This window comes from Narcine bancroftii, chromosome 3 (assembly GCF_036971445.1).
Source record: "Narcine bancroftii isolate sNarBan1 chromosome 3, sNarBan1.hap1, whole genome shotgun sequence".
In the NCBI taxonomy this organism is placed as follows: Eukaryota; Metazoa; Chordata; class Chondrichthyes; order Torpediniformes; family Narcinidae; genus Narcine; species Narcine bancroftii.
Genome location: NC_091471.1, coordinates 174,491,689 through 174,517,001, shown reverse-complemented (window position 1 = coordinate 174,517,001; position 25,313 = coordinate 174,491,689). Strand labels below are relative to the sequence as shown.

At 42.7% G+C, this 25,313-nt stretch overlaps 1 protein-coding gene across 5 annotated transcripts in view; it reads right to left on the bottom strand.

Moving 5' to 3' along the window:
- Nucleotides 1–1,973: 1,973 nt before the first annotated feature.
- Nucleotides 1,974–25,313, bottom strand: part of adamtsl7 (ADAMTS-like 7) — a 573,773-nt gene continuing 550,433 nt past the window's right edge. For 4 of the 5 annotated variants that reach the window (XM_069925866.1, XM_069925865.1, XM_069925867.1 and 1 more), the window contains exons 17-18: nt 22,592–22,736; nt 1,974–4,630 (exon numbers count right to left, since the gene is read on the bottom strand). In XM_069925866.1, coding sequence (XP_069781967.1) covers nt 4,491–4,630; nt 22,592–22,736 — 285 coding nt within the window. In that variant the 3' untranslated portion in view covers nt 1,974–4,490. Of the gene's footprint in view, nt 4,631–20,879; nt 21,047–22,591; nt 22,737–25,313 lie in introns of all 5 variants that reach the window. The other variant, XR_011353929.1, reaches the window with a different exon arrangement.

Sequence of the window (25,313 nt, the reverse complement as noted above, 5' to 3'; positions counted from 1 at the left end):
ACCACAATGTTTGTATAATGAATGTTTTACAAAATGGAAATGTATTGTTGGCTCAGGGAATGCACAAGAGTTAGAGATGGAAATAGTTTCTGGTTTATTCTCTTGTTTACTTTGTCATCCCACTGTCCACTGTGACAACAAAGACTCAGGCCCCTTTCACACTGGCAACTTATCCTAGTAATTAACGACCAATATACCAGTTAAAGGGCCAGTGTGAACGCTTGTGAATCTGCATACAGGCATCAAATCACCCTGGGGATGGACCGCCTAGGTAGGATATATCATCCCTGGGGTCATCTGACACCTGTGTGCTAAATAGCCCAGTGTGAAAAGGACATGGACTATCCAGGGACAAAGTTGTGATGCACTGATGACATGAAGGAAACAAAAAATTAAAAAGGTATACACCTTGTATTTAATTTATTAAATCCTGATCAATGTATTATGATCTTGTATTTAAACAAATTTAGTCATGCTAATTTTAACATAATTAAACATTATGTACAGCACAGTATGAGCTCTTCAGCCCCCATTGTTTTGTTGACCTATATAAACCTTTATAAATTTACAAAGGACGGTGGGAAAGTGGTAGCAGCAATAAAACACAATTTATAAAGACTGTGGGAAAGTCACAGCAGGGATGAAATATACGCATGCCACACACACACTCAAAATGAAGTGGGTACATACAACAATCTATGATAGGTAGATAGATATGTCTGTGAGAGATGGAGGGGAGAGAAAGAGAGAGCGAGAGAGTGCGATGGCAGACCAGCCCTACCAAAATTCCATGCAGCAGAGAAAGGGCTGTATGCATGGAGTATTCATGGAGGGGTTTCTCTGCCTCACAGAATTCTGGGAGGGCAAGTCTGCCATTGCTCAATGCGTCACTCAGACGTCACCTGTAGAGGCACCCCTCTCCCGGTGATGAGTGTGAAAGGATGCAGAGAACTGGTTAACAGTGGTCCAGCATGAACAGCAAAAATGGCTTCTTTAACGGATTCAATGAATGGCCAATTTACAGGTTAGCCAGTGTGAAAAGGGCTGTAGAAGCAACCCTGAGATGATGCACTACATCCAAATTTAAATAACTTGACAATTGATCTGTCGCATCTAAAGGTTGAAAATTATTTTCCATTTGTACATAAAACTTAAGGCATATTTCTGGTTTAAGCTCTCAAGACATAAGGAAAAAATAGGATCAAGAATATGACATGTAGACCCTTGAAATGCTCCACCATTCATTAAGATATTGGCTAATGTAGGTCAGCACTGCCTTCCAAAGTACCATATGTATACAATAAAGGGGAAAGCAACTAAGAATGGAACAGCAAAAACATTTATATACATCGCATGTAGTTGAAATTTAGAATGCATTGTCTTCAGGTATGGTGAAGTCTGGATCCTCATTAGCTTTCAAAAGGGAATTGCATAAAAATATGATGAAGAAAAATTTGCAGAACTACTGAGAAAGAACCATGAACTTGAACGAGTGATTTGTTTTAGTAACAAACTGAGGGAATGATGGGTTGAATGGCCTCCTCTCTGCTGTCACCATTCTCTGATTTGATGGTTCTAAGATTTCCCTGTTCTCCCAGTATCCTAAAATCTACCAATCCTTTTTGGATACTACTCAGTAGATGAACATAGATAGTTCTCTGAGGAAGAACATTTAATTGTTTCACAATCCTCTGAATGAAATTCCTCTCACACTTATATGGGCAATTCCTGACTTTAAATTGTTCTGGACTCATCATCTTATCTTCACGACATTTAATCTCTCAAGCTACTGAAGAATTTTGATGAAATATAGGCTAGTTTGGACAATGTCTTCTCAATGAACAATCTCCTCATTCCAGAAATTGGAACAATTAATTTTTGTTAGACTCCTTCAAAGATAAATGTAATCCTGTATACTGTATGTGAGAACGGAAATGCGTATGGTACTACAAATATAGACTCAGCCAGGCTCCTTAATTTTTAATTTTTTTATTCTTTTGTGGTAAAAGTAACAGACTATTTGGTGTGTCTGCATGTTAATTTTCTTTGGAACCAGGTGCTCTGAAGGTCCACATTACCCAGTCTTTCACATTTTTTTGCAAAAAGAATTTGACTTTTCCTCCAGGCCACATTTCTGGGCTGGCTTTTGATACCTTCATTTCCACTTATTTAACCTGTCCACATTTATTTTAGTCTTTTTTTTGCATCCTGATTTTACCACTTACCTTTGCATTTTATACAAATTAAGTCACATTAAATTCAGCCTTCTCATTCAAAAGTGGCTGGAAGTAGATGAGGCAAATGCTCCGATCCTTGCAGAACACCACAAGTTTTACATTGCCAAACTCCAAATGATCAGGTTTATGTTGTCTAGTTAAACATGAAAATCTGCAAGCACTATGATTGTGGAATGTCTTCTATCTGTTAATGAATCCTTAGTCCATGCTGCATCTTATTTCCAAAATCCTTGAGGTCCATTCCTTATAATGTGCACATTATGCAAAGCCTTTTGAAAATCCAAACACAGAACATCCACTGATTCCCCCTGTTTACCCTTATTATTTACGAACTCAAAAAATTCAAACAAATGTATCAAATAGAATGTACTTTTCATGAATCCATGTTGACTTTGGAATCATAGGATTGCAATGTCATGTTACCTGTGCCTGAGCATTCTCCTTCATACTGATGTCACACTTACTGGATTGTAGTTGGTGGCTTCTTTTACCCTCCCTGGGATTATATTGTATTTTGTAGGATTCATTCTAAAATTTAGGGGACTCTGGAAGATAAAATCAATATTTTGGGTGAAAAGGTCAGCACTGAAGTGATGGGGTGAAGGGTCTATTTCTATGCTGTGTGATTCTATTTCTCTACCATAATTTTTCAAGTTCCATGATATTGGCCATTAAATCTAGGGAACTGTTTGATTTTAGTTCATTAATTTCTTGAGTACTATTGTATTGTATTGGCTTGCATTGTAGATCTGATTCCCCAAGATTCTTTGATTTGTCTCCAACTATGAAGACAGACACAAAGGATAAGATTAATGTCTTTGTCACTTCTTTATGGCATCTATTGTCAGGGATGTTGTTTATTTTTGCTAATTTATTTCTTAAAATTTAATACAAAGCAGCACAAGTTAAAAATTACATGGAAATGTGACAGGCAGGGTAACTAGGACAGTGCGACCGTTCAGATAATGGTAATGGTGGGAGTATTAATGGATAAACAACATGGGCTTTGGATGAACATTCTGGAGGGATGGGCTTTAAGAGGGGTTTTTTTTCCAGAGGGATGACAGTTTAATTACAGCTAGAAGATTCTTGGAGGTGTGAATTTTATGGGAAAGGTGAGCAACGACAGGGTAATTGTAGACTATAATTGTAGATTGTGGGATTATAAATTATTTTAAGGGAGAAGAAAAACAAAACACAATTTTCTCAGCCCTAACTAAGTATGACTTGCTCGGAGAGATTTGTTTAAATTAGGGAAAACACTGGCATTTATTCCCAACTCCTGGCAACTCAATAAATGCACTGAAATATGAGCAAAGAAACCATCAGGTCACTTGAAACATAGTTTTCTGAAAAGTGTGAGGCTTGGTTCCAACATCTGTCAGCTCTGTCTCAATCTAACTTTATTGATCCAGACAATGTCATTGTGAATCCAAACTGATATAATTGGCTCACTTTGAAAGCCTCTGTTGGTATTTTTCTGATGAATATCTAGACATGGTTAATCGATGAAATATGCGCTTGGAGGAAGATAGGAAAGTACGCTCTACTGTATAATTCCACGGAGCTGGAAAAGTTACCTCCATGTGAAAATAGATGCAAGACGCTGGACCAACATGATGTGAACAAACTGCTTATCAATTCAGTTAAAAACAAATTTACAGATGAACCTTGAACTGAAAACCACATCAAGGATGAAACTTGGCCAACGAGGTTCTTAAAATGTGTTGCAGGCTTTCTTTAACTGGCCTTCTGAAGTTTGAGATTTATTCTCAGCTGTTTGTAGTAAATGTATGACATAATAATGCCTTTTGAATCCTCTTTCTCAAATTTGGTCTCAGGTACTCCAATGGGGCTGAATTTCAGAAGGGGAGTTCAGAGCAAATACATTACTAACACGTTAACACAAATAATGGTGGGCAAATTTCTATCCCGAAGTTTTTCTTTTGCAAAGGGAGATCCCAAAACCAATTATGAATACATTTCATTTACTCGTAGAATGCATTTCAGGTATCTAAAACAGTAAATTAACAAGAAAATCAGTATTTTGATCAGACCAACATGATAATGGTATGATTATATTAATACTATACAGTATATTTCCTCTTTATAAACTAGCCCCATCATACTAAATTTGACCATCTTTCATTGCAATTATGATGTTGTCAACACAGTTGAGTCTGCAAGTGCTCCTGTGGCTAAATGCTACTGCATCACGATCTGTGAGGGAGTCTGGATGTTGAACGAGGGCAGTTATCTCCTTCTGAGTTGGGAAGCTCGTCTTCTGGCCTTGGCACAGGATGCACAGCATGCTGTTTTGTAGTATGTATAGACACAGAGTCTGGCTTGAACCACAACATTACAATTGAAGTACATGTCCCTGCAATTTTCATCTGCAATGACAAAATGAGAGGAAATAAATTAGATCTGCAAATCCAACAGCCCAAATATATCACAGCTTGCTGGTTTGGGGAAACAATGGAAAATGTTCCATTTTCAGCAGGTTTACAACAAATGTGAGGTGCTTGCAAGCATCCTGATAATCCCAATAATTATAGTCTTTTCTCCAAGGATAAAATGAAGCTCCACCAGAGTATTGTTGTGTTATTGCACTATAGCTCATGGAGTCTCAGCATTATCTGAATAATTCAATAGTATGAACAGAAATAAGCAAGATTTAAAAGACAATGCCTCATTAGTTAGTTGGACAGAGTAATTAACAATGAAGGATGTTGGATGTGCAAGAGAAACCAGGGAGTGATTTTTTGTTTTAATAAATGCCTGGCAGGAATTGAGTTGAAGACCAATTTGATACTGAGTCCAAATCAATCCCTTGAAGTGAGAATTCTGTGCATATCTTATCAGAATGATTCTCTCTCAACAATGTACATGCAGGACATTTCATGACATACAAATCATGTTTGAAAGCTCCATGGGCAGAACTAAGTTTTTCAAGATTATTTCTCAGCTACCAGCAACACAGCTGGATTTCTGATCAAATAACATTTATACATATCTACTCCAGCATAAAATCCTCAACCATTCTCCCCGTGAGACAATATGAACACCTCTCTCCTCATAGCTGGAGAGAATTATTCCATATCTTGTCATCATTGCCTGCTGTTTATCCTTTACACTGCTTGAGCTCTGCAGCAGGGATGTGGTGCATCTCATTTTAGCTAGTCATTGGCATCAGTCTCCTGCTCCTTTTCTGCAGTCCTCCACAGATGGCACCTATTTACTTGGCATTCTTCCTGCCCTTCACTTCACGAGATTTGGTTGTAAATCCATGATGACTGCAGCTTTCTACCTTCCTTATTGTTCATGTCACGGTTCAATTCCGAACAATGGTTTGAGGGATGACATCTTCTGAGTCACCTTGTTATGGTAGGAAGCTTTCTCATCTCTCTTTCTTGCTCTCTCTCTGTGGTGATTGATACACCACTAGCCTACTGCAGGGGGAAACCTGTATACCTGCATAAGAGCACTGGAGGACAAGGGAACACCTGGCTGGCTGTCAATCAGCCAACCTGAATGGAGCAAGCCCTACCGGTCGGCTGCCAATCACCCTTCGGGATATAAGCTAGATCCGGCTCCTTGAGGACAGTCTTAGAGCTTTGCACAGCAAACGCACAGCCAGCTTATTGGAAGATTATGTTGAATAAAGCCTGTTGAACAGACTTTATGTTTTGTGTCTGCTTTCTGCTCGATAGTGCATCACAATTTATTCGACATAAAATTATGAAGCTGCAATGGAGAAGCTCCTGAGGGCCGGGAGCCTCGAAGTCGACCCACGTCATCCAGAAGCACAGGCACGCTTCGAAATCTGGAAGCACACAACGACGACATCCTAGACTCCGACAGGAAAAGGCTCATCTTACTCCTCTCGAAGCTGGGTCTCTGAGCTTTCCAGGCCTCAAAGACTGCACCGGGTACTCTGAAGCGATGAACACCCTGAAAACCATGTACAAACCTCCCACAAACGTGGTCTTCGCAAGGTACCTCCTGAGTATTAGTGCCCAGCTGCCCGGAGAGATGGCCAAGCCCTACGTGAGTTAGCCCGACCGTGCGTGACAGAATCCGTGGTGAACAAAAGGGAAGTGGAAAGATTGATTAGGGACGCCTACGCTTGAGAACTGTCAGGCAGAAGCTGCTGGAGGACAATATCTACTCCTTGGCCAAAACAGTAGAGGTAGTCCGAACCATGGAGGCAGCAGCCCTGCACACCAAAGCCTTCAGCTCCAGGCTTTCCCAGATTTCCACATGGTCAGCACAGACTGCAGCTGTGGCCCAAAACCAGATGGTGGATGAGAACATCACTGCTGCAGATGCCGCATGCCCTTGTAAGTACTATGGGTCCCGATGTGCGTCAGATCGACGATTGCGTCAAAACTGCCCAGCCAGAAATCAGTACTGCTCAAGATGTGGCAAGAAAGGCCACTTCGCTAAAGTATGTCTTTCAAAGCCTGCCGACAGCTCAGTGGCCCTCTACGACCTGCCCCCCTCACACCTGGTCCAGGCTACGTGCGATTGCCAGGCGACATCACTGCCCCCGCAGAAACTTCTGGCCTCCCCAACCTCGGCAGCCTACTTCCGGCCCACCAGCAATGATCGCTGGATGCATGCCATGTGCCTGGACCAGCCCTCGATCTCACCAGCGCCGGCCCACTAAGATACCACATCTGTGGACTACAATGGTGTAACTTCCGGTTCATGGAGTGACGCCACTTCCGCCGCCCGCGATGCCGTCACCTGTGCCAACGGCCGATGGCGTGATATCACTTCCCCCGGCGCAACCAGGGCAGTCAGGGAGGAATGCCACCCATGCTGCCACCACGCACCCCCACGCAATGCCACCATCTTGTGCTGGACAGGCGCAGGCACCACAGCAATCCGAGCCCTCCCAGGCCTACAACGAGCACAGCACCAGTGATGATGACGATATGGTCAACAAGGCGCTGACCAGACCTCCCTACTGATGCACCTCATGCATCTGGACACCGCCAATCGCTACCCACCGCACCCCACACTTACGAAGAGTGCCACCGGCCAACTCTCACCTCTCACAGCGCACCGCACGTCTGCAGGGGATGCCGCTGGCCGCAACTCGACTCTGCTGTCGGAGAATGACGACTTGGACCCGAGATGATCCTAGCAGTCACCACTCTGACCAGCGACATCCCTCATGGCCTCAGGCGCTCCATGATGGATGTCAAAATCAATGGGTAGGTAACAAAATGCCTAATCGACAGTGGTAGCATCGAGAGCTTTATTCACCCGAGCATGGCACATGACACATTCCATAAAACTCAAAATCCACCCCACCACCTTTGCCACCCAGTAACAGACTATCAATACCCTCGGGTGCTGCTTGGCCAATCTGACTGGGGGGGGGGGAGACATACACCGGGTTCAGGCTCCTGGCCATGCCCAAACTCTGTGTCCCAGTCCTCCTGGGCTTAGACTTCAAATGTCACCTGCAGAATGTCACCCTTGCCTTTGGGGGGGGGGGGGGGGGGCCCAACCCACTCACGCTCCTCAGCATGCCATCCAACCAGCCCCAGCCAACCTGTGGCCTTTCCACACTGCACATCGCCCCTCCCGCTCTCTTCTCACACCTCACGCCAGACTGCAAGCCAATAGCTGCCAGAAGTAGGCGCTATTGTGCCACATAATTAAGAGTTCATCAAAGCAGAGGTGCAGCAGATTCTGACGGAGGTGTCATAGAGCCCAGCAACAGCCCATGGAGAGCCCAAGTCCTGCTGGTCAAGGGGGGCAGCAAGCTGAGATGGTCTTGGATTTGCAGCCAGACCATCAACCAGAACACCCAGCTGGACGCCTACCCCTTACTGAGGATAGCCAACATAGTCAATGAGATAGCCTGCTACTGGATCTTCTACACAACTGACCTGAAGTCGCGTATCACAAACTCCCCATCCACCCGCAGGACAAGTCTTCGAGGCGGACGGGTGCCTCTACCGTTCCACTGAATTCCATTTGGGGTCACGAACGGGGTCTCCGTCTTCCAATGGGAGATGGATCGCATGGTAGAGTGGCACAAGCTAAAGATGACTTTCCTGTACTTGGATAATGTCACCATCTGTGGCCATGACCAGCAGGACTACGATGCAAACCTGGAGTAATTTCTCCAGACTGCCGAGAAGCTGAACCTCACTTACAATAAAGAGAAGTGCGTGTTCAGCACCACCCGCCTCGCCATCCTGGGGTATATCGTGGCACATGATGTCATCGGCCCGGATCCAGAATGGATGCACCCATTAATGGAGCTGCCCCTTCCCCACACGCAGGTGCCTTGGCCTTTTTTCCTATTACTTACAGTGGGTTCCTCACTTCTCAGACGAGGTTCGCTCAATGGCCCAGACCACAACTTTTCCTTTCCTAACTGAGGCGCAGGCACCCTTCACGCAGATCAGGCAGGATATCGCAGATGCCTCGATGCATGCCATGGATGAGGACTCCCCCTTCCAGATGGAAAGCGATGCCTCCGACGTAGCCCTTGCTGCTACCCTTAACCAGGAGAGGCACCCTCTTGCCTTCTTCTCCAGGACCCTCCACGGTTCCGAGCTAGGGCATTCCACCATTGAAAAGGAGGCCCAGGTGATCGTGGAAGCGATCCGCCACTGGGACCACTACCTGGCCAGCAGGAGATCCACCCACCTTACTGACCAGTGTGCAGTGGTGTTCATGTTCAACACCACCCACAAAGGCAAGATCAAGAATGGTAATATATTGCGCTGGAGAGTCAAGCTGGCAACGTACAGCTACGACATCCAGTACCGTCCGGGGAAGTTTAACGACCCCCTCTCCCAGACCTGGGCATCGCTCCATGATGACCAGCTGCAGATACTGCATGAGTTCCTCTGCCACCCGCTTATACCACTTTATCAAGTTCCAAAACCTCCCGTACACTGTCAAGGATGTCAGGACCATGACCGAGGCATGCCGGGTCTGCGCGGAATGCAAGCCCCACTTCTTCCGCCCGCCCCAGGCCCACATCATAAAGGCCACTCATCCTTCGAGCGCCTTGAAGGCCCCCTGCCTTCCACAAATTAGAATGTCTATTTCATCATGGTCATAGACAAGTACTCCCGCTTCCCTTTCGCCATCCCATGTCCAGACACCTCCACAGCCACTGTCATCAGGGCACAGACGCAGATATTCATCATGTTCAGCTACCCCGCGTTCATCCACAGTGACCGGGGGTCTAGCTTCATGAGTGATGAACTGTGCCAGTACCTGACAGCAAGGGGCATTGCAACTAGACGCACGACTAGTTACAACCTTAGGGGCAATGGGCAGGTGGAGTGCGAAAATATAGGGTAATCTGGAAGGCATTAAAATGAATATCTTCCCAAGGATACAATACCTATTTCAATCATTACCAATTCCCTTAACAGAGAAATTCTTCAATGAGGTAAAGAAAATAATAAGGAAATTCTTATGGAAAGGGGGGAAAACCGAGGATAGCGCTAGAAAAATTTACAGAATGGTACAAACAAGGGGGCTAACAGCTACCAAACTTTAAGAATTATTATAGAGCAGCACAATTAAGTTATCTATCAGATTTTTATCAAACAAGGGAAAAAACAGATTGGACCAGGTTAGAGCTAGATAAAATAGGGGAGAAGGTACCAGAACATATACTTTATAAGTGGGATGAAAAACTGGTGCAACATAGAAGTTTACCAGTACTGCACCATCTGCTTAACATTTGGAAGAAGATTCATGTAGAAAGGAAAAAAAAACAAATTACTAACTACCAAAATTATTATTGACACAAAATCAACTAAACCCTTTCACAATAGATAACCTTTCCTTTAGAGAATGGGAGAGAAAAGGGATCAAAAGAATAGAAAATTGTTTTTTGAGAAATAATTTATTATCTTTTGAACAAAATGAAGTACAAATGTTTGTATACCACCAACTGAAAACCTACTTAAAGGACAAATTGGGAAGCAGGCTGAGGTTACCAGAAGGAAGCAGCTTTGAATATGTGATTACAGACACAATGATAATGAAAAGATTTATACAAACATGTACATCAAGCTGCAAGAGAAAGAGAACGATGAAATAAGCTGTACACCCAATCAAAAATGGGAATAAGATCTAAACATAAAGATAAAAAATGAAAAATGGGAAAAGCTATGCTCTAGAACTATGAGAAATACAATAAACAAGAGGTTACACATGATACAATATAATTGGTTACTCAGGCTATATATCAGGCCCCAAAAGTTAAATAAATGGGACCCAACAGTATCAGACAGATGTTTTTGCTGTCAGAAGGAAACGGGAACAATAGTACATGCAATTTGGGCATGTGAGAAAGTGGAAAAGTTTTGGGAAGATCTAAATCAGGTATTAAATAAAATCACAAAAAGCAACATACCAAAAAATCCAGAGATCTTTCTTCTAAGTAATATAAGAAGTAAAGAATTAGGCCTTAAATTGGATGAAGCACAAAAACGATTTATTATGATAGCCTTAGCTGTAGCAAAAAAATGTATAAAGTCAACCTGGAAATCAGAAGAGAGCCTGAGAGTACAGCAATGGTACATAGAAATGAATAAATGTACTCCATTGGAAAAAATAACATATCATTTAAAAAATAAAGTCACAGTATTCAAACAAATTTGGGAACCGTACATAGAACACAGCAGAGAAGTCCTACCGCGGACCTCCACCCCTAAAATGATAGAATGAGAAGAAGACAAAATGAATTGACCCAGTGTGTAAAAGTAGATGATACAATTTTCTTATTAATTTTCATTGTGTGATGACATTGTTTACTGGGTTTATTGTAATGTATATGTTGAACGTTTAGTGGGTAGGGACGGGGGTGGGAAGGAGGGAGGGAAGGGAGAGGGAAAAAGGGGAGAAAATGACATTGTGTATATTCAAGAGGGAAATGTTTGTGTGTATTTTGGTTAATATGGTTCATAGTGTGAAAAATAAAAAAAATTTAAAAAAAGAAAGCAGCTTCTATCCTCAAAGATCCCCACCACCCAAGCCATGCCCTCTTCACTCTGCTACCATTGGGGAAAAGGTACAGGAACTTACAGACAAGCACTCAGCGGCAAAGGACAGCTTCTTCCCCGCTGCCATCAGATTCCTGACAGATCAATGATCCAAAGACACTGCCTCACTTTGATTCTTTTGTGCACTATTTTTATTTATTTTTCTAAGGTAGTTTATATGAATATTTGCACTGCAATGCTACTGCAAAACAACGAATCTTCTGACATGTTCGTGACAAGGAAATTCTGATTCTGAACAGGCCCTTCTTGCTCACGAGCCCGTCCCGTTCAAATACAACAATTTAATCCCCATACACTCTTGAAGGGTGGGAGGTGAGTTGATCTCTGTCGCCATCAGCTCAGCTCAGTAATTCTCAAAGGTTGTGAGCTGCTCTTGAGCTGATTCATTGGGAAAGCATGATTGTTCAGGAGAACTCTCCATTTTGATAATCAACCAGAGACACAGCATCTCCACTTTTGTCTTCTCTTCCTTTGTGTTAGGAGAAAGTTCCTCTATTCAATGCTTCATCTCAGTTGCCAAATGCCTAGCCACTAAGCTCAGCCTTTACCGTTCCAATACACAGACTCATAGTCTGCAAACCAATAGATGAATCCAGTCATTTTGCGGGGTATTTATCATATCCCTTTGCAATGGGCTAATATCTGTAACATGTCCAATAACATCTTAGTCTAGTAAATGAATTCAAAATCTGTCCTATTTATGCCTCACAATGAACCCTCTTTCTCTCTCAGTGATCAGCATTGTGTTTCTCAAAAGCAGCAGGATGTTCTAAGCAAAACCACACTGAAGTTCTGGCTGCTTTCTGATACCGTGCTGTATTATACTGTTGCCAACTGCTCTTTCTTCTCCTTCTGTACTCTTTGATGTGTTTGGTCAGTTCCTGGGAAAGTCATATTAGCAGATTATTCCTGAGGTGATCACAAGCCTGAAATACGGTTGTCTTCCATCTTGGGAAAACATCAGGGTGTGCCCGAAGCTCAAACAACTGTTGCATTACCATGAGATGGTGCCAGATGGTGCTAAATATCTTACAAAGGCAGGCTTCTATCAGTTTGGGCTTGAATATTACACCTCCCTCCTTAACCCAATAAGGCCTATGAAACACAGAACAAATATTACAACCCAATCTGAGCTGAATTCACAAGTCCACTGGAGGATGTGACTGAGGTCATGGTGTAAGGGATACGAATCTAATTATAGCTTTAATTATGTTTACAGATGGCCCTGAAATTATGCTATCCAATCCTGTCTAAACGACTTGAGCACAACTTTAATGCTTGTTTTTACTGTCCACGATCTAGTCAAGGGGGTAGTCATTGTTTTTTTTTACCTGTTATCTGAACCTGACCTTCAGACAACATTCAGCAGAGGTTTGCAGTCAAGTTCAGATCTAAAAAGGAACTACCAACCTGGTGAAATTGCAATCCAACACACATGTGCTACGCAATTAAAATCAGCATGTCATGGATGGAGCTGACTGATCTCATAACCAATAAATCTAATGAAACAGGTCATGGGAAGAGGAGTCCCTAAAGGCATCTTTACCCTCAATGATAACTGGAGCATTCAAGACCAGCAGAAGATGTTAGACATAGAACAGCCCATTCAGCCCACTATGTTTGTATCAAACTTTTCGGTTTTCTCCAGAAATTTCCAGCATCACAGAAAGCGGTCTTTAGACAATATCCTGGCTGTAGTATTAAATGAATACCTGCACTCCAGAAATAACTGTCTCTATAGAGAAACTGTTCCATTACAGTTATTGGCACCGACCTGACAATATGGGCAATTGCTGAGGTATGTGTTGTTTATAAACTGCAGGATAAAGTCAATCTGGATAATGATAATGATCTGATTGTCATCTACAGTGAGAATGTACAGATGCACCAAAATTCTTACTTGCTGCAGCTGAACGGGCACTTAGTGAAAAATAGTGCAAAAACAACTAAAAATACATTTCAGTGAATTATAAAGAGACAATTCATATAAAAACTAGATAGATAATAAATAGTTATCCCAGTACTAAAAAGTAACATTGTCTTGTAGTTGTACAGACAATCCTTGTTTGGAGTAGTCCATGATAGGCATAACAAAGGAGGTTCAAGAGTCTGATAGCTGTTGGGGAGAAATTGTTCTTGAATCTTGAGGTGCTGGTCTTCAGGCTTCTATACCTTCTGCCAGAAGGTAGCAGTGAGTAGAGGTTGTGACCAGGGTGGTAAGGGTTCCTTTATAATGTTGGCTTATTATCAATCATCACGGAAATAATGGAAGCTGTGTTGACAGCGCTATCAAGCAGCATATACTCAACAATATCAAGATTGTTTTTTTTTCCCCCGGGACAAAGTGAGCCCAGACCATAAGCATTTAGGGCCAGATCTTATAGTCAAAAGAAGTGAGGTGATAGTGACTGCTCTTAACATCAAGACAACATTTGATTAAAAGTAGCATCAAGGAACCCTGGTAAAACCGGGCATCAAAGGGAAATCATTCCACTGGTTGAATGGGATGGTTGTTGAGAAGTTAATGAACTCAGCACTAGGATATTATTGAAGGAATTTCTCATGGCCCAATCAGCTGCTTCAAACATGATCTTCTTTCCATCATTAGATTAAATAGTGTGCTTGTTCACATTGATGCTTGCACAATGTTCAATTCAATTCCCATCACATACCGTAGTCCTGCTTTGGAAAGATACCGCTATTTATTCATTGTTCCCTGGGTCTAAACCTTGGACACCCTTCTCCAAAAGCATTGAGAGAGTACTTTCATCAGAAGGACTGCAGTGGTTCAAATAGATGGCTCACCACAGCCCAGTCCACTGAACAGCATGATCGGTATCAAATGTGCAACCAATCTTAGGAACTGAAGCATGCTTGTTTTACTGCCATTACAAATGAAACATCAGTCCTTGATTATTTCCTCAAAAATTCCTTGTGGAGTTTCCATCCTTCTCAGACAGGTAAAAGGACCCCTGAAATCCGGCAGCAATCTCCTGTTCTAACTCGAGCTTCAAAGAAAATATCAAAAGGCTTTGATTTGAAGCCATCTGCGTCTATTTCTACAGGAGCTATGCTGCCCTTAGTTTATTACAGTCGGTAGGGAAAATCCAAACAGATGAAAACACATGGAGTTGGAAAATAGAATTGGGCAAATGAAAGGCTAGAGAGAAGAGCTGGTCCATCTATATTCAGGACAGCATAAAGTTTGCAACAAAGTAATTCAGACATAGAATTAGCATGAAGTTAAATCTGGATCTTTCTTTTTAAAGTCTTGAATCTACTTTTAGGGTGCCTAACAATGAAAGAGAAAACAGCACCCAGTGATTAATGCTAACAAAGGTTAGTTTTTATGTTTAGGTAAAGACAAATTTGAGTGGTCAAATATAAATCTGCAAAACAACAACATTTCAAAATTGATATTTGAAGATGAGTTCAACAATCTTCTACTTTCTAATGACTAAATCATTACAGAATACATTGCGAAAGTAAATGTTACAATTGTCATTCTTTGGCTTGGCTTCGCGGACGAAGATTTATGGAGGGGGTAAATGTCCACGTCAGCTGCAGGCTCGTTTGTGGCTGACAAGTCCGATGCGGGACAGGCAGACACGGTTGCAGCGGTTGCAGGGGAAAATTGGTTGGTTGGGGTTGAGTGTTGGGTTTATCCTCCTTTGCCTTTTGTCAGTGAGGTGGGCTCTGCGGTCTTCTTCAAAGGAGGTTGCTGCCCGCCGAACTGTGAGGCGCCAAGATGCACGGTTTGAGGCGATATCAGACCACTGGCGGTGGTCAATGTGGCAGGCACCAAGAGATTTCTTTAGGCAGTCCTTGTACCTTTTCTTTGGTGCACCTCTGTCACGGTGGCCAGTGGAGAGCTCGCCATATAACACGATCTTGGGAAGGCGATGGTCCTCCATTCTGGAGACGTGACCCACCCAGCGCAGCTGGATCTTCAGCAGCGTGGACTCGATGCTGTCGACCTCTGCCATCTCGAGTACTTCGACGTTAGGGATGAAAGCGCTCCAATGAATGTTGAGGATGGAGCGGAGACAACGCTGGTGGAAGCGTTCTAGGAGCCGTAGGTGATGCCGGTAGAGAACCCATGATTCGGAGCCGAACAGGAGTGTCGGTATGACAACGGCTCTGTATACACTTATCTTTGTGAGGTTTTTCAGTTGGTTGTTTTTCCAGACTCTTTTGTGTAGTCTTCCAAAGGCACTATTTGCCTTGGCGAGTCTGTTGTCTATCTCGTTGTCGATCCTTGCATCTGATGAAATGGTGCAGCCAAGATAGCAAAACTGGTTGACCGTTTTGAGTTTTGTGTGCCCGATGGAGATGTGGGGGGGGCTGGTAGTCATGGTGGGGAGCTGGCTGATGGAGGACCTCAGTTTTCTTCAGGCTGACTTCCAGGCCAAACATTTTGGCAGTTTCCGCAAAACAGGACGTCAGGCGCTGAAGAGCTGGCTCTGGATGGGCAACTAAAGCGGCATCGTCTGCAAAGAGTAGTTCACGGACAAGTTTCTCTTGTGTCTTGGTGTGAGCTTGCAGGCGCCTCAGATTGAAGAGACTGCCATCCGTGCGGTACCAGATGTAAACAGCGTCTTCATTGTTGAGGTCTTTCATGGCTTGGTTCAGCATCATGCTGAAGAAGATTGAAAAGAGGGTTGGTGCGAGAACACAGCCTTGCTTCACGCCATTGTTAATGGAGAAGGGTTCAGAGAGCTCATTGCTGTATCTGACCCGACCTTGTTGGTTTTTGTGCAGTTGGATAACCATGTTGAGGAACTTTGGGGGGCATCCCATGCGCTCTAGTATTTGCCAAAGCCCTTTCCTGCTCACGGTGTCGAAGGCTTTGGTGAGGTCAACAAAGGTGATGTAGAGTCCTTTGTTTTGTTCTCTGCACTTTTCTTGGAGCTGTCTGAGGGCAAAGACCATGTCAGTAGTTCCTCTGTTTGCGCGAAAGCCGTACTGTGATTCTGGGAGAATATTCTCGGCGACACTAGGTATTATTCTATTTAGGAGAATCCTAGCGAAGATTTTGCCTGCAATGGAGAGCAGCGTGATTCCCCTGTAGTTTGAGCAGTCTGATTTCTCGCCTTTGTTCTTGTGCAGGGTGATGATGGTGGCATCACGAAGGTCCTGAGGCAGTTTTCCTTGGTCCCAACAAAGCTTGAAAAACTCATGCAGTTTGATATGCGGAGTTTTGCCGCCAGCCTTCCAGACCTCTGGGGGGATTCCATCCATACCTGCTGCTTTGCCACTTTTCAGTTGTCATTAGTGCCGCAGAAAATACTACCTTCTTGACTTGACATAGAGTCAGATTTAAAAAGGCCTTTTGGCCCAATTTGTCTGTGTTGAACATGTTGCCAATCCATGCCAGTCTTATTTGTCTGTGTTTGGTCCATATCCCTCTAAAGTAGTGGTTTTCAACCTTTTTCTTTCTACTCACGTACCACTTTAAGTAATCCCTATGCCGTCAGTGCTCTGTGATTAGTAATGGATTGCTTAAGGTGGTATGTGAGTGGGAAGGGTTGAAAATCACTGCTCTAGACCCAATTGTTACTGAAATATTTTGCTTGAGAAAAACTGTCATTGGCCCATTTCCTTTGGAGTTATGAAATCATGCACATAACGAGACAATTAGTTATGATTAAAAGAGTGATTTTCAAACTTTTTATTTCCATCCACATACCACCTTAAGCAATCCCTTACTGATCACAGAGCACCTATGGCATAGGGAGTATTTAAAGTGGTATGTGAGTGGAAAGAAAAAGGTTGAGAACCACTGCTCTAAACCTTTCCTAGCCATGTACCTATCCAAATAGCTTTTAAATATCTCAATTGACATCAGAATGAAAATGATTACTGTCAGTATTTTTCTTCCTATGTCAAAAGAAAAAACATTCTTATGAGAGGGCTATTTGTGATTGTCAGGTTTCCATTCAGCTAGATTGTGAAAATCTGTTTGGATTTTCCCAACTGACTGCAATAAACTATTTCCTGTGGAAATAGGTGCAGGTGGCTTCAAATCAAAGCCTTTTGATATTTTCTTTGAAGCTACAGTTATAGAAGGAGATTGCAGCCGGATTTCAAGGGTCCTTTTACCTGTCCGAGAAGGATGGAAACTCCACAAGGAACTTTTGAGGAAATAATCAAGGACTGATGTTTCAGTTTAAGACTGATATCAAAGCAGTTACATGGAATCCCTTCCAGCAAAAATAAAATGGCCTCTCTAACACCCCACACATGCCAGCAAAGTACCACAAGGCAGCAGGTAGATTATTTTCTTTGAAAAAAGTATTGAGCTCATTAACGCTAGGGCCAGCTTCCAACTATGAATCAAAGTAACCTGCCTGAGTCTTTGAAAGTGAAGTAAAAATAGCCTTCACACTTCCAAGGTCCTGGAAACTCTTATTTATTTTTCTGTTTCTTGACAGCTTTGGACTCTAATACCCTTTTTATACAGCTATCCCACTTATTGAACAACCTGTCTTTTAAGTCAGTTTGGGTCATTCACACTGAACCAAGAAAAGGCAGGTCAGTGCACCTTTTAGACAGGAGCTGGCATTGGCTCTGCTACTACCCATCTTGGCGGATAATACACGGGATAAAAATTACCCCCCCATCTTGCATTAATTGCATTCACACAGGTAAGTGATGTAGTTAAAAGGGGGTTAATTTCCATCTTTTAATGGCTGTGTAGAAGGGGTGTAAGTTAAGGTCCTCCTGGGATTCATGCCTGTTCTCAGCCATGGAGAACGCTGCCGAGTTTAATTGATGTGCAATGCTGGGGTAGTGTTGAATCTAACTATTTGAAGTGAGGAATGTTGGCTAATAATTGGTCTGTTCCAACCACTGGAATTTAGGGCAGTTGTTAAAAAAGGGTGGAGCCCTTGTGGAATTGGGATCTGCTGCAAAATCTTGTTCGCAGCTGGCCAATCCACCTATTTTCCATCATCCCAGCCGTCAGAGGTTGGTCTGGAGAGCTTACTTCTGATCATCCACATACAGTATTTATTATGTTGCAAGCCAAGTCTAGATAACCATCTCTGCTCTAGTTTCTTAATGATTGAAAGCCAGCCTTCCTCATATTTCAGATTGTTAACTTCAATATTTTCAAGGACGGGTGTTCTTTAGAGACTTAAACTGCATTTGGTTTGAAGCAAATGAGATGACTTTTTTTTCCATGGATGTGTGCAAACTGACCCAATTCAAGACTTTGCTCTTTCATACTTGTTAAGAGACTGGGGAAGATTTGTTATTCTGATGCTGGTGGAATTGAAAAGGAAATCATGGCAAGGAGTGGCTAATGCCTGTTATGCAGTTTGGACTGGAAATCTATCTAACATTCTTCATCCATGTGAAGGCATTTTTAAAAAGCTAAGAGGGTTTATTTTCTGTAAGTTTCACTAATTGATACTATGTATTCGTCAAGAAACATGTTCATTTTTTAAGATGAAATGTAATTAAAAAACACAAAATCATTAAGCCCCAATGTATTAATTTGCAGGCTAATATATGGGTACTTGCTCTATCACATTTTTGAGGATAGATAGTGAACAGATTTTGCTCAATAGTGCCTTCGAATAATATTGGAGTCTTGTTTTGGTGGGCAAAATTGTCAAAGTAGTTAACACTAATGGTGATTCTGATCTGAAATTAACTAAAATAAAAAATTCACTCAGAAAAGGCACTAAAACTAGTCGGGCATATCTTACATGTAGCACTCCAACAGAATTGACTTGGTGTGGGCTACCCCACGTCGATGAGACCAAATACAGATTGGATGAGTATTTCACCAAGCATCTGCGCTCTGTATGTAGGTCCAAGAAAGAAATCCTGGTTTCTATTTTCTATATCCTTCACCTTTCCTACACAGGTATGTTGGTCCTGGCCTCATCCATTTTCAGGGTGAGGCCAAGCATACACTTGAGGAACAACATACTTCTGGACAGCCTGAAAACCAACACTATGAACACTGAATTTTATAATTTTAGGTAAACCCTAACTCTGTCTGGTTCCACTGTTTCCATCTCTCATTTACCTGTTTCTCCTTGACCCTTCACCAGCACCTCCAGTGGTCTTCCTATCTCTGTTCCTTTCCTATCCAGTGCACTGTCACTTCTTGGCCTGTCGCCAACCCTACTCCTTTTATAGATCTGATATCTTCCCTTTCCACATTATCCTGGATAAAGGATCCCAACCTGAAACGTTGACAGACCATTTCTAATCATGGATGGTGCCTGAGCTAATGAGTGCTTCCAGTATCTCCTTCTTCAATTAAGAGACCAGCATCTGCTGATGTTTCTACATCATAATTTCTAAAGGAGCCAGTGTGAGCAACAATCACAGCAGCAACGTATTCTGTGATTGAGGAGTGGCAGGCTATAAGGGAGAGTGAGAGAGAGAGGGGGAGAAGGGGGAGAGGAAGAGGGAGAGAGGGAAAGAGGAGTGAGAGAGAAAGTCAGAGGATTAAGAAAAAGAGAGAGGGAGTAGAGTGGAGAGAGACAAAAACAGAGAGAAAAGAGAGAGAGAGAGGGAGTGAGGGAGTGAGAGAGAGAGAGAGAGAGAGAGGGAGTGAGAGAGAGAGAGAGAAGGGGGAGAAAAATAGGGAGAGAGGAGAGAGGGAAAGAGGAGTGAGAGAGAAAATCAGAGGATTAAGAAAAAGAGAGAGGGAGTAGAGTGGAGAGAGACAAAAACAGAGAGAAAAGAGAGAGAGAGAGGGAGTGAGAGAGAGAGAGAGAGAGAGGGAGTGAGAGAGAGAGAGAGAGAGAGAGAGGGAGTGAGAGAGAGAGAGAGAGAGAGAGAGAGGGAGAGAGAGAGAGAGAGAGAGAGAGAGAGAGAGAGAGAGAGAGAGAGAGAGAGAGAGAGAGAAAGAAAACACCCAAATGTACATGATAAAAGTCAACATCAGAAGATAGATACAAAGGGATCCAGTAAGGACCAGTAAGACCCATGAGAAGAAGAACCAGGAAAGCACTGAAGCATGATAATACATTGGCCACATCCAATTGATATGAATAAAGTGAAATGTGGTATTTCTACAACTGAGGTTTCATCAGTTCTACCCATAGCCCATCTTGAAGTAGTCCATGTCTATCTTAGATTAAACAGAAACTTAGCTAGTGTTTCATTATTGGAATTTATGAGCTTGAAACCTGCCTCAAGACATGTCCCTGTACAAGATCAAATCTCATCAATATATTGAGATGTGCAATATTGTCTGCCCTGTTGTATCCGGTTGAACAGCAAATCTAAAGCATTTAAGCTTCTCAACACCACCAACTGGAAATTCTGCCAGTGAAGAGCATTTGTGTGGAGGCCAAAATTCTTCCAGTGAGTGTCACTCATCAGAAAAAAATCAAAGATGGCACTTCTGTAAAAGCATTAGAATTACTCTTCCATGTATAACAACCAGTACAGGTGGATCTGCAAAGGTATTTTTTATCAGGGAATGACTATAGGTGTGCCATCCTATTTGGAAATATTCGGTGTGGATGGAGGATCACTTTGTTTTGACTGGTGAGTGTTATGTCAAAGATTACTTGTTAAAAATATCTGCCAGGAAGTCCCTTGTAACTCTTACATCTCATGTATGTCTCCTCATAGGTGAGACGAGGCTGTGGATATTCAACAGGAACACCTTGAACCTTCTATCTTGTGTTTCTCTTGGTCTGGCTGCTTTCCAGCTTCTGCTTCACGGTCCCATGGCTCTGGATATCCTACTGCTCTTCCTCAGGCACCAGCTGCTCTCTGTCGTGAAGCATGCAACATATGATGACAAAGTCTCCACTCCATCATGGGGAAAGTACCTCTGGATTAATACAGTCAGTAAAATTCATATCTTCCAAAATAGTAACATAGAAAAGAGGAGCAGTTGGTCCTTTGAACCCGATCTGCCATTCAATATGATTGTGGGCGATCATCATTATTCAGTTCTCTGCTCCTGTTTTTACCCTGTGGTCCTTTGGTGGCTCCTGCTATACTCTGGGGAGCATGCTCCTTTGAAGAGCTGTGGAAACAGAAGATACTATAGCTCTTGACCCTCACATTGTCTCTCAGGATAGTGCCAACCGCTGTAAATGGCCCCCAGTGTGGAGTTTCAGGAAGATGGAGACCTGTGTGCTCCAGCCAAAGTGGCATTGGCTATCACAACAGTCTTTTCATGATCCCCAATGCCCGATATGTTGAGGTAGTGGAAACCTTTCCTGGATTGCCCCCCCCCCCCCCCCCCAAAAGATCCAGTCTTTTAATAGGATCACTTCTGCTTGTCAGCATGCAGTTAAGAGCTGCCTGCACTTCTGGGAAGCCAGCAGTGTGCTTCCCTGTGCCTCTTCATCATACCAAGACGGATGAGATCATTTCCTCCTTATAGAGTGGCTGGATGACTGACCCCTTTGAAGCTGTTGTTACAGCAGATTGGGACACAATAGAAATTTGCTCATGCTGCTTGGAAAGCTTTTACAATGAGGCAGTTCACAAACACCATGGCCTTGGTCTGCAAGGACAATGCAACCCAGGTGTGAGAGCACGGCTTAAGATCTTTTAGCAGAATGTCACAAATCTCAGTGCTGACAGCCTTGGAAAACCAGAGCCTGCAAATATGTTGTTCATCAGAGGGGTCAGGATGGGTTATGATATCTCTGAAGTGGGGTCTTTGGAGATGGGGCTGTATTTGCCCACTAACCCAAGTCCCTGACCCACCCTACACCTATGGCTAGCCATATGCATACTGATGGCTCCTGAGAGACTCACTGAATGAGTGTCTCAAATGCTAAAGACCTAGAAAACTCACTTTATTTAACATGCATTGGAAGGTGTTAGAGTAGTCTGCAGTCAGTTATTAAATTGCCCCATCAGTTTCTAGATTAAATATTAAGAGAAGTAACAAACTGCCGCTATCTGCTCCTGTGAGAATTCCACAATAGCTGTCGCATGGAGCAGGAATGGGTATTGCACGAATAATGTCATTGGATGGACATACTGCTGGGTGAAGCTCAGACACACCCACACTTGCTTGGATTACAGCCAGACATGCTCAGTCCAATTTTATCATTGCTGTCATTCACCTAGGTAGGAGCACTTAACGCAATTTGCTCCTGGCCAAATCAAAATTGGATCTTGTGGCATCATTTTATAAGTACTATCGAATTTTAAAAACATATTCCATATAAATATTTCTTGACTTATGAGCAGAAAATTCATTGGAAAAAGTACAAATCAAACTACACAAACAGTAAAAAGCTGATTTGGGAAAAGTTTTGGACAATTGTTATAGTAAGCGCTCTTCTACAGTACCTATCTCTGGTATGCATGGGTCGATATTACAAATTTCTTTATCATCAGGCTTCAGGAAGGAATCACAGTTGCTACTTTGTGTCATGTCATCTGCAAGGCATCGAACCTCTCGAACCCGGTAACCAACTTCACAGGATTTAGAGCACTGCAAAAGAAAACCTGGCTGGAGTAAGATGGAAATGTGCAGCTGGCAAATTATGTTCAAATATGGATTCTGGGAAATGAGCGCTGCATTGAGAAATTGTGAGTAGTTGACTTACCGTTTGTTGTGGTCATGGAGTAAAAACACCCTTTGGCCCAAAGTGACCATGCTGACCATCAAACGATCTCTTAACATTAAAGCCATTTTATTCTCCCCAGATTCCCATCATCCCACAAGATTCTAACACTCACCTACACATACAGGACAATTTACATGGACCAATTATTCGACCAACCTTAAAGACTTGGAGGTGGGAGGAAACTGGAGCAACTGCGGAGGATGTGCATCTGTATATTGTACTTATGTAACAACAGTAAACTCTCAGACAGCATTGAACACCATGTCTGAACCCAGGTTATTGGAGTTGTGAGAACAACATCTCTATAAACTGAAAATCATATACTGTTTGTGATGGTATGGGATCCAATTGTAGCACATCGAATGACTCAAAGACTTGTAGATTCAAACCAAGGCTTTTATAACCAAAAGACTGGAGCATAGTACATCGAGGTCGACCAGTCCAGACTGACCTGGGTCTGGTTAGGCGCAGCACTTTATGACCTAGTCAGTAGGTGTGGCTATGGCTCTCAGCCAATCACTAGCACTAAATACAAATATATACAGAGGTGATAGGATCCCATACTATCACACTGTTTTGATAACATTTCACAATGTAATGAGAGAGCTTCTTTATATTCAAATTTGGAAGAATTCAACAGCCAATTCACCATGAAACAACTAGTTAATACAAGGGCTTGAAAAGACTCCTTATTACATTTGATGCTCAAGAAGACCCAAGTACATTGGAAGTGTCAATGTTACAATTGAACAAAAGGGATGATGGAGCCATGAGGGAGGAGTTGGCCAAAGTTGACTGGAAAGATGCCCTATGACAATGGAACAACAATGGCAGGTATTTCTGGGAATTCAGAAGGTGCAGGATCAGTTCATTCCCAAGAGGAAGAAAGATTCTAAGAGGAGTAAGGGTGACAAGGGAAGTCAAGGACAGCATAAAAATAAAGAGAAGTATAACAGCAGCAAAGATGAGTGGGAAGCCATAGGATTTTGAAAATTTTAAAGAGCAACAGAGATAACTAAAAAGGAGATGTGGGGAGAAAAGATATGGTACGAAGGTAAGTCAGCCAAGAATATAAAGGAGGATAGTAAAAGCTTCTTTAGGTATGTGAAGGGGAAAAAAAAATTAGTTAAGATCAAAGTTGGGGCATCATGGACATATTGATAATCATTTTCCAATGTTTTATCGATTCAGGATCACTTCCTGTGGATTGGAGCATAGCTAATGTTATCTCACTTTTTAAGAAAGGAGGGAGAGGGAAAACAGGGAATTATAAACCAGTTAGCCTGACATCAGTGGTGGAGAAGATGCTAGAGTCAGCTATAAAAGATGAAATAGCAGCACATTTGGATAGCAATGACAGGATCAGTCTGAATCAGCATGGATTTACGAAGGGGAAAGCATGCTTGACTAATCTTCTGGAATTTTTTGAGGATGTAACTATGAAAATGGACAAGGGAGAGCCAGTGAACATAGTGCACCTGGACTTTCAGAAAGCCTTTGGTAAGGTCCCACATAGGAGATTAGTGGGCAAAATTAGAGCACATGGTATTGGGGCTAGGGTACTGACATGGATAGAAAATTGGTTGGCAGACAGGAAATAAAGAGTAGGGATTAATGGGTCCCTTTCAGAATGGCAGGCAGTGACTTGTGGGGTACCGCAAGGCTCAGTGCTGGGACCACAGCTATTTACAATATACATTAATGATTTAGATGAAGGGATTAGAAGTAGCATTAGTAAATTTGCATATGACACAAAGCTGGGAAGTAGTGTGAAATGTGAGGAAGATGTTATGAGAATACATGGTGACTTGGACAGGTTGGGTGAGTGGGCAGATGGAGTTTAATGTGGATAAATGTGAGGTTATGTGAGGTGGCAAGAACAGGAAGGCAGATTACTATGTGAATGGTGCAAGTTAGGAAAAGAGGAAGTACAACGAGATCTAGGTGTCCTTGTTCATCAGTCACTGAAAGTAAGCATGCAGGTACAACAGGCAGTGAAAATGGCATGTTGGCCTTCATAACAAGTGGAGTTAAGTATAGAAGCAAAGAGGTCTTTCTACAGGGCCCTGGTGAGACCTAACAAGGGGAGTTAAGTATAGAAGCAAAGAGGTCCTTCTACAGTTATATAGGGCCCTGGGGAGACCCCACCTGGAGTATTTTGTGCATATTTGGTCTCCAGGTTTGAGGAAGGACATTCTTGCTATTGAGAGAGTGCATCATAGGTTTACAAGGTTAATTCCTAGGATGGCGGGATTGGAGGGGATCTGATTGAAACATATATGATTATTAAGGGTTTGGACATGGTAGAGGTAGGAAACATGTTCCCAATTTTGGGGGAGTCCAGAACCAGAGGCCACAGTTTACAAATAAGGGGTAGGCCATTTAGAACGGAGTTGAGGAAAAACATTTCACCCAGAGTTGAAGAATCTATTGTCCGGCCC